This window comes from Heterocephalus glaber, unplaced genomic scaffold (assembly GCF_053883595.1).
Source record: "Heterocephalus glaber isolate CG9 unplaced genomic scaffold, H.glaber_assembly_v1.0 deba00001795, whole genome shotgun sequence".
NCBI lineage: Eukaryota > Metazoa > Chordata > Mammalia > Rodentia > Bathyergidae > Heterocephalus > Heterocephalus glaber.
The window spans coordinates 2,234,224-2,247,535 of NW_028258476.1; the positions used below are offsets into that span (position 1 = coordinate 2,234,224).

General features: G+C 59.3%; 1 protein-coding gene and 1 non-coding gene across 4 annotated transcripts in view; both read left to right on the forward strand.

Annotated features, from left to right (window-relative positions):
- Smg5 (SMG5 nonsense mediated mRNA decay factor) overlaps nt 1-13,312 on the forward strand; it is a 32,674-nt gene that overhangs the window by 18,523 nt on the left and 839 nt on the right. For all 3 annotated transcript variants that reach the window (XM_021249530.2, XM_004871198.4, XM_021249529.2), the window contains 14 exons: nt 1,275-1,400; nt 1,485-1,553; nt 2,003-2,211; nt 2,759-2,896; nt 3,019-3,624; nt 5,087-5,262; nt 6,726-6,801; nt 7,312-7,487; nt 8,107-8,265; nt 11,460-11,519; nt 11,808-11,967; nt 12,531-12,621; nt 12,868-12,942; nt 13,092-13,230. In XM_021249530.2, coding sequence (XP_021105189.1) covers nt 1,275-1,400; nt 1,485-1,553; nt 2,003-2,211; nt 2,759-2,896; nt 3,019-3,624; nt 5,087-5,262; nt 6,726-6,801; nt 7,312-7,487; nt 8,107-8,265; nt 11,460-11,519; nt 11,808-11,967; nt 12,531-12,621; nt 12,868-12,942; nt 13,092-13,230 — 2,260 coding nt within the window. The remainder of the gene's footprint in view (nt 1-1,274; nt 1,401-1,484; nt 1,554-2,002; nt 2,212-2,758; nt 2,897-3,018; nt 3,625-5,086; nt 5,263-6,725; nt 6,802-7,311; nt 7,488-8,106; nt 8,266-11,459; nt 11,520-11,807; nt 11,968-12,530; nt 12,622-12,867; nt 12,943-13,091; nt 13,231-13,312) is intronic.
- LOC147820820 (U6 spliceosomal RNA) lies at nt 4,384-4,486 on the forward strand. The gene has a single exon (XR_015448236.1). It is a non-coding gene; the product is annotated as a U6 spliceosomal RNA (small nuclear RNA).

Below are 13,312 nucleotides of genomic sequence, written 5' to 3' on the forward strand. Positions count from 1 at the left end.
AGATGGGGGTCTTCCTATGTAGCCCAGGCTGGTCCTGAACTCACTCTCCTGCCTCCATCTCTCGAGTGCTGGGATTACCGGTGTGCCCCACTGCATCTGGTTGACCTAGAAAGTTGTTTTCAAAAATAAGATAGAAGGGCCGGGGATTTAGCTCAGTGGTTCTGGCGCCTGCCTCACAAGTGCAAGGTCCTGAGTTCGATCCCCAGTATCCAAAAAAAAAAACAAAGTATGGCGCGTAGTACCATACTTTTGGGGGGAGGTGCTGAGGATTGAACCCCAGGGCTTTGCACATGCTAGGCAAGCACTTTACCACTGAGCTATATCCTCGACCCTTTCAATGTTTTTTTTTGTTTCTGTAGTACTGGGTGTTGAACCCATGGCCTTCATACTGAGCTACACTGAGCTGGGTCTTGCTCAGTTGCCCAGGTTGGGCTCAGACTCAATATTCCTGTCTCAGCCTCTCAGAGTGCTGAGATTGTAGATGTGCTCCATCACACCGGGTCTGGCTTTGTTTAGTTTTATTTTGAGACAGGGTCTTGTTAAACGTTGCACAGGTGCCCTTGAACTTGTGATTCTCCTGCTTTAGCCTCCTGAGTAGCCGGGATTACACATGTGCACCCTTGTGTCTAGCAGGTCCCTGGTTTTGTAGTGAGATGGAGGGGACTGGAGATTCAGCTCTGCTCTATGTTATCAGTGTGGCCTTGGCAACATGCTTGTTCTCTGAGCTCCACTTCCCCATTTTATTTTATTTATTTTTTTATCTTTATTTTTGGTACCAGGGATTGAACTGGGGTCCTTGGCGGAGCCACTGAGCTAAATCCCCAGCCCCCACTTCCCAATTTTAGTGCGGACAGTGTTGGCATTCATTGTACCCTGATGCAGCAGGGTGTGAGCTCTGTGTGAGTGCTGAATGCGTGCTGAGAGAACTAACTGGCGTAAGGCAGGAACTGTGCTTCTTTGTAGTAGGTGCTTATCAGATGCTGCCTATTACAAAGTTAGGATGACATACTTCAGGGTTACTAAGTTTGTAATAGAGTAGGATAAATTGCAGAGAATATGGGGAGGAGAGTAAAAGCATTGTCTTTACTCAGATTAATCTGGAAGTTGGTGTGTGTATTTCACATGAGCGTGTAGGAGGAAGGTGAGGCTGCAGGCGGTGAGACCAGGGCCACCAAGACTTACTGGGAACATGGTCCTGAAGGCCATGGTGGAATGACACTCGCGTCCCCACCTCTCCCTGCCAAGACACAGCAGCTTCCCCTGTGTCTCCTCAGCATCCAGTCAGAAGTGTCCTTCGAGGGGGCCTATGGGAACCTGAAGCGGCTGTACGATAAGGCAGCCAAAATGTACCACCAGCTGAAGAAGGGTGAGACTCGGAAACTCTCTCCTGGCAGAAAGCGGTGAGTGGGGCTGGGCCCAGTGCCTGCTTTCTGCCCTGGTGTGGCTGGACCAGTCCGCATTCACCTGGGGTCCTGTCATTGCAGATGCAAAGACATTAAGAGGTTGCTGGTGAACTTCATGTATCTACAGAGCCTCCTGCAGCCCAAAAGCAGGTGAGTGGAGGAGGAGAGGCACCATCACGGTGTGCTGAGGACCCAGCCAGGACTGCAGTCTGCCTTCCTGGGCCAACCCCAGCCAGCCAGGCCGTGCTGGGTGTCCCTCCGTGCTGGGTCCTGTGCTGAGCTCATAGCAGCTGACCGCACCCAGAGCAGGTGCTGAACGGGCTGCAGGAGCAACGCACCCTTTCCCTGCTGTCTGCTCTGCTCGCTGTGTTTGGTTTTGCGGCGGTGGGGATGGAACCGCTCGCAGGTGGCCTGCACCCTCAGCAAGCTCTCCCACTGAGTTACACCCCATTTTATTTTGTCTGCTTTGGTAGCCAGTCCGGTGCTGCCACCCTCCCCCGTCTCTGAAGTCCCCTCAAATCTTTTGTTTGAGTTTGTGTGGCCAAGTCCTCGCCTCTTCCCGCCCATCCCTGACCGACATTACCTCTGCCCTTCTGTAGCTCTGTGGACTCCGAGCTCACTTCGCTTTGCCAGTCAGTCCTGGAGGACTTCAACCTGTGTCTCTTCTACCTGCCCTCCTCACCCAGCCTCAGCCTGGCCAGTGAGGTGGAGGAGGAGTATGAGGGCGGGTGTGCTTTCCTCCCAGACCTGCTCCTCTTTCAGATGCTCATCATCTGCCTCATGGGTGTGCACAGCCTGAAGAGAGCAGGTGACCTTCCTGTGTCCCCCGGCCCCACAGCACTGCCCACTGCCCGGTCACCACCTGGCTGTGGGAGAGTGAGGGCAGCGGGGCCTGCCCTTTGGCGCCTCCTGGGGATGAGCAGAGGGAGCAGTGTGTCCCCTACACACACACACACACACGCACACGCACACGCACACGCTGGGGGCCAGCGAGCTCAGCCGGGATCAGTCAGATTTGCACCGTGCTCAGGGGCACTCAGGCCCTGCTGGGAAGCTTTCTGGTGGAAGTGTACAGAGAAGAGGGAGGGAGGGAGGGGTCGGGCGGGCTGGCTCCTGGGCTCTCTGAGTACTTGAAGCCAGGGCGGATGAGCTGAGATCAGAGGATCCTTGCAGAGGGAGTGTGTTCTGGTGTAGGGGATGGTGGGTTGGGGCTCAGGCAGGCTCTTACCCTAGGAGCTTTGCGGGACAGTGCATCCGTGGTAACTGAGTGCGGGTGAGACAGGGCTGGAATGATGTGATGGTTCCTGCTCCTCATTCAGGGCCAGGGCCCTGACGCCTGGCTCTCCTGGCTTCAGGATCCAAGCAGTACAGTGCAGCCATTGCTTTCACCCTGGCCCTCTTCTCCCACCTCGTCAACCATGTCAACATTCGGCTGCAGGCTGAGCTGGAGGAGGGCGAGAACCCCGTCCCAGCGTTCCAGAATGATGGCGCAGGTGGGAAAGGGCAGGAGGCTGGGGCTGGGGAGCAAGCGAGGGAAGGAGGGAGGGAGGGACAGACTCTGGGGAGGTGTCAGAGACACCATCCAGCGTCCAGCCCCTCATTCTTCCCGCCACAGATGAGGCAGAGTCCAGGGAAGCACTGGAGAAAGAGGAGGAAACGGACCCCGAGCCGCCTCCCATGGCACCCCACATTGCTGGAGGCAGAAAGAACCGGAAGTTCTCGCGCCTCTCCTGCCTCCGCCGCCGCCACCACCGCCGCCCACCCAACGCTGGTGATGACAGTGACTTGAGTGAAGGCTTTGAATCAGACTCAAGCTGTGACTCAGCCCGGGCCAGTGAAGGCTCGGACAGCGGCTCTGACAAGAGTCTAGAAGGTGGGGGCACAGCCTTTGATGCTGAGACAGACTCAGAAATGAACAGCCAGGAGTCCCGGTCAGACCTGGAAGACATGGAGGACGAGGACGGGACCCGGTCCCTAGCCCTGGAGCCGCCTCGGGCCAGATCAGAGGCTCCCGAGGCCCTCAACGGCTCTCTGGGCCCCAGTGAGGCTAGCATTGCCAGCAATCTGCAAGCCATGTCCACCCAGATGTTCCAGACCAAGCGCTGCTTCCGACTGGCCCCTACCTTCAGCAACCTGCTCCTGCAGCCCCCCGCTGCCCCTCAGGGCTTGGCTGGCTGCAGGCCCTGTGTCAATGGGGATGTGGATAAGCCCTCAGAGCCAGGTACCTGGGCCTCTGCGCCTCCCTGCCACAGGCCCTGTCCTCTCTATGCGCGGCTTCTCGTCTCCAGCCTGCTGCCTCGCTGGTGTGCAGCCCAGGAGTTTGCTCCTGTCGCGTCCTTTCCCACTCCCTTCGTCATTTCCAGCCTCCAGCTCTTCTTGCCTTGCCCTCTCTCCTGCTGCGTGCTGCCCTGACTTTGGGGCTGTCCTCCCCACACATTTGGAACTGCAGCTTCTTCCCGGTGTCACCTGGATCCCTCCAGGGCCCATCAGGGCAGTGGGTTGGGTGAGACTTGGGCTGAGGCAGAGGAGCATTCATCACAGCAGTGTTAGTCGGGCCCCTCTGCCGAGCTGAGGCCAGGCCAGTGGCGGGAACCCACAGCATGTGTGCCACAGCGGGCTGTTTGTGTCATCGAAAGCTGTAAAAGGTTTGCCATCGCTGGGCTAGACTCTTCTAGGATGTTGTATTTTTTCCAGCTTTCATAGAGTTTTGTGGAAAAGTTAGTTTGCCTCCTGTAAAGGCTGTCTTTTACCTCCGAACTTCTACATGGGCTACTTCTGTCTGGAACATAGCTTTTCCTCCCTCAGCCCAACCCTGTCACTTGGCTAAGTCTTCCTTGCCCCCTAGACTGTAGTTTATTGTTGTTGGTTTTTTGTTTTTTTGGTACCGGGGATTGAACTTGGGACCTTTTGCTTTCAAGGCAGGCAGCGGCACCACTGAGCTAAATCCCTGGCCCCCTAGACTATAGTTTAAAAGTTGTGCGCGCTTTGGCAGCACATGTACTAAAATTGGAATGATACAGAGAAGGTTAGCATGGCCCCTGCTCAAGAATGACAGGCAAATTCATGAAGCGTTCCGTATTTTTTTTTAAAAAGTAACTTGGGGCCAGAGTGCACCGCAGTGGCAGAGCACATGTGTGGGGTGCTCGGGCTCAGAGCAGAAGTTGCCTGGTTTGGGACTCCTCCAAGTCCAGGCCAGTTCGTGTCTTGTGGGCTCCCATGGGTGCCTGCCCTGCGCAGCCCCTGCCCTTCTCCCTCGGCCAGGCAGGGTGCTGAGCTGTCTGCCGTCGTGTCCTCAGGCCAGGTGAGGCCTGAGACATCTGAGTGACTGCAGGAGATGTGGCGCTATTGCGTAGAGAGGTGAAGCAACCCGCCCCGGGTCTGCCAGACAGAGAAGAGCTGGGAGGTGACAGAGATGGCGCAGCCCCATGCCCCGCACTTTGCCCGCTTGCAGCCCTGCGGCAGCGTGAGCTCTTAAACCCTGGCTGATGAGCCGCTGCAGAGTGGCTGGACACATTGGCTCGAGTCTGAATCACTCTGAAGGTTTCAGAGCAGCCAGTTAGTGGGCCTGAAGAATTGCTCAGGGCTTTGACCCCAAGTCCCCGCCTCTTGTACCAGAATCTCCCTGCAGAGTCTAGGTCAGGTGGCAGCTGCCATTTGTTCACCCTGCTCTCCCCCTGCCCCAGCCTCTGAGGAGGGCTCGGAGTCGGAGGGCAGCGAGTCCAGCGGGCGCTCGTGCCAGAATGAGCGCAGCCTGCAGGAGAAGCTGCAGGTCCTGACCGCCGAGGGCCTGCTCCCTGCTGTGAAGGTTTTCCTGGACTGGCTGCGGACCAACCCCGACCTCATCGTCGTGTGCGCACAGGTGCCTTCGTCCGCTCCCTTGCCAGCTCCCCTGGAGGGCAGGGCGGGGCCTCACCCTCAGCCTGTGGCTGGAGTCGGAGAGCTGCCAGTGCTGTTCTGTCCCCAGTGCTGGGCATAGTGCCCGCCCTTGTGAGCAGTGCCAGTGAGATGTGAGGACAGGCACAGTGCAGAGTGCAGAGCGCAGAGCGGGGACGTGGAGGAGGAGGAGGAAGAGGAGGAGGGAGAGCAGGAGCAGCAGCTCTGGACAGAGGTGGAGGAGGCCTAGGGGCCCGGGCAGCGGCTGGAGAAGGCTGCGAGGAGGTGTGGGCTTGGGGCCCTGGGCTGCACAGCTTCGCCTGCCACCTTCTCTTCTTCCTCGTCCTTGGGTTCAGAGCCTCAGTCCCTCTAACCTGGCTCAGGGTTTTTTTGGGGGGCGGGGTACTGGGGATCGAATGCAGGACCTTGCGTTTCTGAGGCAGGGGCGGTGCCGCTGAGCTACATCCCCGGCCCCTGGGTTTGGTTTGGTTTGGTTTGGTGCCGGGGATCGAACTTGGGTCCTTGCGCTTGCGCAGCAGGCGGTGAAACCACTGAGCTAAATTCCCGGCCCCCCTGGGTTTTTTTTTTTTTTTTTTTTTGGTACTGGGGATTGAACTTGGGACCTTGTGCTTGCAAGGCAGGCGCCGGAACTACTGAGCTAAATCCCCAGCCCTCCCCCTGGGTTTTTAAGACGGCCTCACTGTGTAGTCCAGGCTGGCCTTGAGCTCATTCATTTAAGTAGCCTAGAGTGGTCTCAAACTTATGATCCTCCTGCCTCAGCCTCCCAGGTGCTGGGGCTGCAGTTGTGCAGCTTCGAGCCTCAGACACCCCCAGCTTACATGTGGAGTGTTTTCTCTAAGAACTTTGCCTCCCCAAGGTGGGAGCTGTGTCCCTGCCCTTGGGTGCAAGCACACCCCTCTGCGGGCCAGTTACTCAGCCCTAGTCAGGGGAGGTGCTGGTGCTGATCACCCTGCTGGAGAGCTGTACTGGGCCGGGAACGCCAAGGAGGGGAGAAGGGAAAGGTTTCTGTAGTCAGGTGGCAGCACAGGCCTGTAACCTCAGCCCTCCGGAAGGCTGAGACAGGAGGACTGTAAGTTCAAGCCCAGCCTGGGCAACTCAGTGACTCAGGAAGATCCTGTCTCAATTTAAAAAATAAAAACTGGGTGAGGGTATGGCTTAGTGGTAAGGCCCAGGGTTCAGTCTCCAGTACTGCAAATTTAAAAAGAAGGAAAAGAAAGTGTGAGATGCAGACGCCACCTCCTCTGGCGCTCGGCTTTCTGCTGTCAGGGTCCGGAAGTCCTTCCCAGCCTCAGCCTTCTGTCATGGAGCAGCAAGGGGGGACCAGCCCCCTCTGCGGCCCCTGCACGTGCCCAGGCCCCTGTGCTTCCTTTCGGGGCCACTGCCCTCAGCACAGTGCTGGCTCATATGCCCTCCCTTCTCCCCTCCCAGAGCTCTCAGAGTCTGTGGAATCGCCTGTCTGTGTTGCTGAATCTGTTGCCTGCTGCTGGTGAGCTCCAGGAGTCTGGTGAGTGGGTCCCTGGCATTGCATCCCTCTTTGCCCCCTCTGGCCCCACTCCACACCCCTCTCCTGCGACTCAGCCCTAGGGTAGGAGGTTACCGGGACGCGCACACAGCAGTCATTGTACGGGCCAGGCCTCTCGGGTTTCCACCCCGCACTGCCTTACTGGGCAGGAGGCCTGGTATGCAGGGGCAGCAGGGTGGGCAAGGGGACAGCACAGGGTCTGCTGCCACACTGCTGTCCGTGGACCTTCAGAGTTCCGTTGGAGGCTGAGGCAGGAGGATCATGAGGTGCAGGCCAGCCTGGAGTACATAGTGAGACCCTGTCACAAACAAAAGAATTGGCTTTGACCTCCCAGAGCCCATCTGCCCAGCTCTTCCCTCCTAGACACATCCTCATCTCTGTCCTGTGGTTCCCAGCCAAGCTGCTCCTGTTCTTCCAGAGCCATGCCTGGAGCTCAGCCTAGTGTGTCGGTCTCTGCCCGCGGCTCCCTGATGGTGCCTTCTCCCCACCCAGGCCTGGCCCTGTGTCCTGAGGTCCAGGATCTCCTGGGAGGCTGTGAACTGCCGGACCTCCCCTCCAGCCTGCTGCTCCCAGAGGACATGGCGCTGCGCAACCTGCCTCCCCTCCGGGCTGCTCACAGGTGCTTTAACCTGGATGCGGACCGGCCCCTGCTCAGCACCTTGGAGGAGGTGAGAGTGTCATGCAGGCAGGGAAAGGTCTCAGGGCTGCATGTCCTGCAGAGGTCCTGCTGTGGGTGGCGGTGTCTGTTGGAGAACAGGTCCCTCCTCTGCCTTCTGAAACGGACAGGGCAAGTGAGTGAGGCCTGGGAACCTGCATCAGCTGCTGGGCCCAGCCTTCTGAGCTGCAGCGGGCATGTGGCCTGCTGAGAGTGCTCCGGACTGCAGTTTGCACCCACGTGGGCCAGCGGGGGGCAGCAGAGGGCAGCCCCACAGACAGGCTGGGCCCCAGCCCCTCCCCAGCCACCTGCCTCCATCCAGCCAGAGCCGCTTGGCTGAGATCTGTTTTATATTTGGGGGATCCAGGTAAGATTTTTGTGTGAGAAGAAAGACACTTTTGCTGAAAAATAATTCTCAAAATGTCTATCTGTTTTGAAGCAGAGACCCTGAGGAGAGATGGCCTTAGCAGGCTCCTCACCTGCAGCCCCACGGCCCTGCTCCTCCCCAGGGTCACCCACTCCCCTCGCCCTGCTCACTTTCCCCTTCTCTGGCAGCCAGTGCTCCTCTTTCCCAGGGGAAGGGGAGGTGGGGAGCCAGGCACTCAGCAGCACCTGATGCTGTGTCCTCCCAGTCGGTGGTTCGCATCTGCTGCATCCGGAGCTTCGGGCACTTTGTGTCCCGCCTGCAAGGCAGCATCCTGCAATTCAACCCAGAAGTCGGCATCTTTGTCAGCACGGCCCAGGCGGAGCAGGAGAGCCTGCTGCAGCAGGCCCAGGCGCAGTTCCGCATGGTGAGCCACGGGGCGAAGGCCTTGCCTGGGCAGGGGCAGGGGCAGGGGCAGGTCCGGACTTCCTGGACTGGAGGAGGCCTGGCAGGGACCAAGGGGGGCTGGCAGGAGGGGATGGTGAGGCTGCTCGGCACAGACTGGCTCAGGACAGCTGTGGACTGACGGGGGCTTGAGGCCCCTCTGACTTCCTGGTCTGTGTTGAGTAAGTCACTCAAATCATTGCTGTCAGTGGGGACAATTAGCTTACTGGGCGTGGTGGCGCACACTTGTGACCCCAGCCCTGGGGAGGCCGAGGTAGGAGGACTGTGAGTTTGAGGCCAGCCTGGGCCACACGGTGAGACCTGAGACCTTGTGAAGATGGATGGCTGGTGCACACAGTCCCTGTGGGGCAGGTGCCAGGACGCCCGGCCTTAGAGCGCAGCAGAGGCCTGGAAGGCCCTGGAGGCTCTGCACTCTCAGCCCAGACCCCATCCCTCCTCGTCCGGCAGAGGGCCCAAGGGTGGGGAGCAGCCTGTGATATCTATTCAATCTCCTCCTGCTTACCGAGAGCCAGGCTCTGCCAGATCAGTCATTCCCGCCCCGGTGTTGCTGAGGTGAGCACAGTGCCTTCTCCCAGGGCCTGACACTGAGCAGCAGGCTGGTTTTCCAGTCGGGGCCTCTACAGCCCTGTGCCATCAGCGCATTTGGGGTCGAGAGGGACCACCAGGGGTCTGTGCCAGCCTGAGGGTCTCTTCCTCCCAGCCTGGTCCCTTCCCAATGTAGGGTCCGCAGCACCCACCCTCAGCCTGTATGTGGTGGACACTACCATGCTGGGAATGGGCCCAGCTCCCCAGAAACTCCTTTCCTGCTGCCTCATAAACAAGCACATTTTGTTAAAAACAAACCTTTTGTGTTAGGGCTTTTACTGCTGTTCCACAGGGGAAAACACGGGTTACAAAAATAATTATGGGGAAGTTGCACAGCTTCAAAACCTGTCAGCGTAGTTGCAGGCATTTCCTCAGCGGAAAGCTTTGGAGACTGGGGAGGGGGTTGCAGGGAGCCCCAGGCCACCCTGCTCCTGCTGTGCCGACTTCCGCCCCAGGCCTTGACCTGGCAGCAGCAGTGTCACCCTCTCCTGTCATCTCCAGACCTGACTAGGTGCAAAGCCTGGTTTTCACTGGGCTCGTTTGCCCCTTGCAGCAGCTGTGAGGTGGGTGCTTGCGTCCTGATTTGATTGGATTTGATTCATTTTGAGACTTGGTCTCGCCAGGTAGCCCAGGCTGCCCGTGAATTCGCAGTGACCCTCCTGCCTCAGCCTCCGAATGGTGGCATCACAGGTGCCCACCTCCCTGTCTGGCCTGCCTCCTGACTCAGTGGGTGAGGACGAGTATAGTTACACTTCCAAGGTCAGCAGGCATAGTCAGGGCAGAGTCGGGCCAACTCCACTTCTTTGTTGCTCATTCCTCTTCGGGTCTCTGGTGGAGGGTGGGACCAGTCCTCGTGCCAGCCAGGCAGGTGCTGTGCCAGGGCCGCACCTCTGCCTGCCAAGCTCCACTCCCGGCTCCTCAGCACCTGCTGGGTGGCAGGGCTGTCTGCTCAGAGCACACGGGGCAGGGGGCTGGCAGTGCTGGCACAGCTGCCTGAGCGGCTGGCCCGGGGCCTCAGAGTCCGCTCCAGGTGGCTCCCACTCCCTGCACACAGTGCCCTGGCTCTGGGCCACGGTTCCGCAGCAACAGTCTCAGCACGAAAGTCAGACTCCCGGCTGACTTGTGCAGGCAGGAGAGGGAAGTCTGTCCCTGTACTCCCTTCCTAGTCCACCCGCAGGCCTGTCAGGAAATGGCTCTCCTGGGCTCTTTGCCTCCTGCTGTCCTCCGGTGCTACTGCTTTCTAGAGGGACACTCTTGGCACGTTGGGAAGAACAGACCCTTACTGTAGACATTGCAGGCTTGAAGTAGATCTTGTCTAACCGTATTATAATTATCAAAATGTGAAACTTGCAGGGCATGGAGGCGCAGGCCTGTGATCCCAGCACTCAGGAGGCCGAGGCAGGAGGATCTCCATAAATTCAAGGCCAACATGGGGTCCATAGTGAGTTCAAGGTCAGCCTGAACCACATAGCAAGACCTGCCTCAAAAAAACAAAAGAAGGGCTGGGGATTTAGCTCAATGGTGCCGCCACCTGCCTCGAAAGCGCAAGGTCCTGATTTTGATCCCCTGTACCAAAAGAAAAGAAAAAGAACGAGATTAATATTTGAAAGCTCCAACCTGCCAATGGTAACACTTGGCTCATTTAGGAGCCAGCCTTTGTCAGCTCACAGGATAGAGGCCCATGTCCACTTTTAGACCATATTAAGGAATTTGGACTTTATCCAGAAAACAAAGGAAAGATTAAAAGTTTATTTTTGCCTTGTTTTGTTTTGTTTTTGAGGCAGGACCTCACTGTGTAGTCTGGGCTGGACTCAACTCATGATCCTCCTGGCTCAGCCTCCTTACGCTTACAGGCGTGCGCCCCAACGCCTAGCTTGGGATTTAAGCAGAGCCATGGTGGGCACTCAGTTTTGGAAGATTGCCTGGATGCTGGTGGACAAGAGCTTGGCTAGCGAGGAGACATGTCGGCGGGCGAGGCCTCTCTGCACAGGGAGAGGGAGGCGCAGGACTGGGAGCAACTGGCTCCTAGGCTGAGAGAAAGGGAAGACAGGCAGCTTTGCACTTCTAACTCAGCCAGAGGAGTCACTTAGCAAGCAAGGAACTTCGGAGGGAATCAGCAGGGTTTAGTTTTGAGGGTCTCGCTATGTAGTTCAGGCTGGCTTGGACTTGCAGCAATCCTCCTGCCTCAGCCTCCTGAGAGCTGGGACTGTAGGCATGGCCACCACGCCAGCTGAAAGTAGCAGGTTTGAGGAGAGGAAGGGCTGCTTGCCAGCAGGCAGGTGATGTTCGGGGCTGGAGGTCACAGTGCTCGGTTGGGTTGAGGCTGCAGATCAGGAAGACATTGGCAGGTGTGACAGGTGAGGGCCCACAGCCCGGAGGGAGACCTGGCTGAGAGCAGAGCAGGGAGCGCAGGAGGCTGCAGACAGCCCTCCCTGGGCGCCCCAGCTGGAGGGCGGTGTGGGTGTGGTCCTAGCAGCCCCCAGCGTGTGTGAGCCGGGCCTGGAAGGCCTCCTCCCGGGCTGAGCTGCCGGGAGGGGTCGCCCTCCCAGCTCCCCACTCTGGTCCCTGCAGGCGCAGGAGGAGGCCCGGCGCAACCGGCTGATGCGGGACATGGCCCAGCTGCGGCTTCAGGTAGGCACAGGCCCGGTGCCTGCTCTCGGGTGCCTCCCTGGGTCTGGGCTGCTCCCAGTCAGACTGCCCTTGCTGTGCCGTTCTTCCCGAGGCTGTGTGCCCTCTGTGCCCTCTGTGCCTTTCCGTCTCTCCCTTAACCTTCATTCTCTCCGTGTTTCCTGTGCTCCTCATAGCAGCAGGAGGAGCCCCTATGGGCCACCATAGCCACCCTGCTGCTGGCTCTTGGCTGCTCCCGTCCCCCTGCCGAGGCCGGGAACCCGCAGCCCCCCTCTCTGCCTTCTCTCACAGCTCGAAGTCTCTCAGCTGGAAGGCAGCCTGCAGCAACCCAAGGCTCAGTCGGCCATGTCTCCCTACCTCGTCCCTGACACCCAGGCCCTCTGCCACCACCTCCCTGTCATCCGCCAGCTGGCCACCAGTGGCCGCTTCATTGTCATCATCCCAAGGACAGGTGGGCATACTGGGGAGCAGGACAGGTGGAATGTGGCTAAAAGGGGCTCTTGGTGTAGGATTGAGAAACCCTTATTTGGGGCCCACATGTGGACTGGGTGTACTTGTGAACACTATAATCCCAGCTATTTGGGAAGCTGAGGCAGGAGGATTTCAAGTTCAAGGCCAGCCTGGGCAACTTAGTGACTCAGCAAGACCCGGTCTCAAAAAATAAAGACCTAGGGGCTGGGGATTTAGCTCAGTGGTGCCACCGCCTGCTTCAAAAGCTCAAGGTCCTGAGTTCGATTAATTAAAATTAATCAGGCAAATAATAAAAAGACCTGGGGATGAGCTCAGTGATGGAGCTCTTGCCAGCAGGCACAAGGCCCTGGTTCGGTCCGTGACAGTCCCCATTAAACCTGGCCACACAGAACTGGAAGGAATGGGTGGAAGACCCGTGTGCGCACTTGGGAACTGGCTGGCAGGCGGGAGCCGGGGTCCTGGCTCCTCCTGGGGTGTCCAGGGCAGGCACAGCGGCTCCTTCGGAGCGGGTCCGCGGTGCGAGCCCAGCTGTCTGTGCCGCAGTGATTGATGGCCTGGATTTGCTGAAGAAGGAGCACCCGGGGGCCCGGGACGGCATCCGTTACCTGGAGGCGGAGTTTAAGAAAGGAAACAGGTGGGAGCGCGAGCGGCAGCGCCAGGCCGTGAGGCGGGGTCCTGCCTACCAAGGACAAGCGGGCAGGGCAGGCTGTGCGGAGCGCGACCTCAGAAGCCCGGCCTTGGAAAGGCCCTGCCCCGGGGCCAGCTTCTCCCGAGGGCCTGGAGGGACGGGCCTGGAGGGACCACCGAGGGCCCAGTCCCCAGTGCCGCCCCCCCGCCCGACCGCGCCCGACCGTGCCTGACCGCGCCTGCCTCCCCGCAGGTACATTCGCTGCCAGAAGGAGGTGGGGAGGAGCTTGGAGCGGCACAAGCTGAAGCGGCAGGACGCGGACGCCTGGTACCGCCTCACCCCTCCCGGGCGGTCAGCGCACGCCTGCCTCGGCCCGCCTGGGGGCAGCTGAGCGCCCCGCCCGGGAGCCCCGGGTTCTCCTGGGCACTGGGGACCGCCCCGCGAGGGCTGTGCTAATGCGGGTCCCCTGCCCCCAGGACCCTCTATAAGATCCTGGACAGTTGCAAGCAGCTGACTCTGGCCCAGGGGGCAGCAGAGGAGGACCCGAGCGGCATGGTGACCATCGTCACAGGCCTTCCGCTGGACAGCCCCGGGGCGCTCTCGGGCCCCATGCAGGTGCGTCGGCGGGCGCGGCCGGGCTGGGCAGGGGCGCAGAGGAGCCTGCCCGCCCGTCCGGACCTGCTTCACTTTTCCCGTG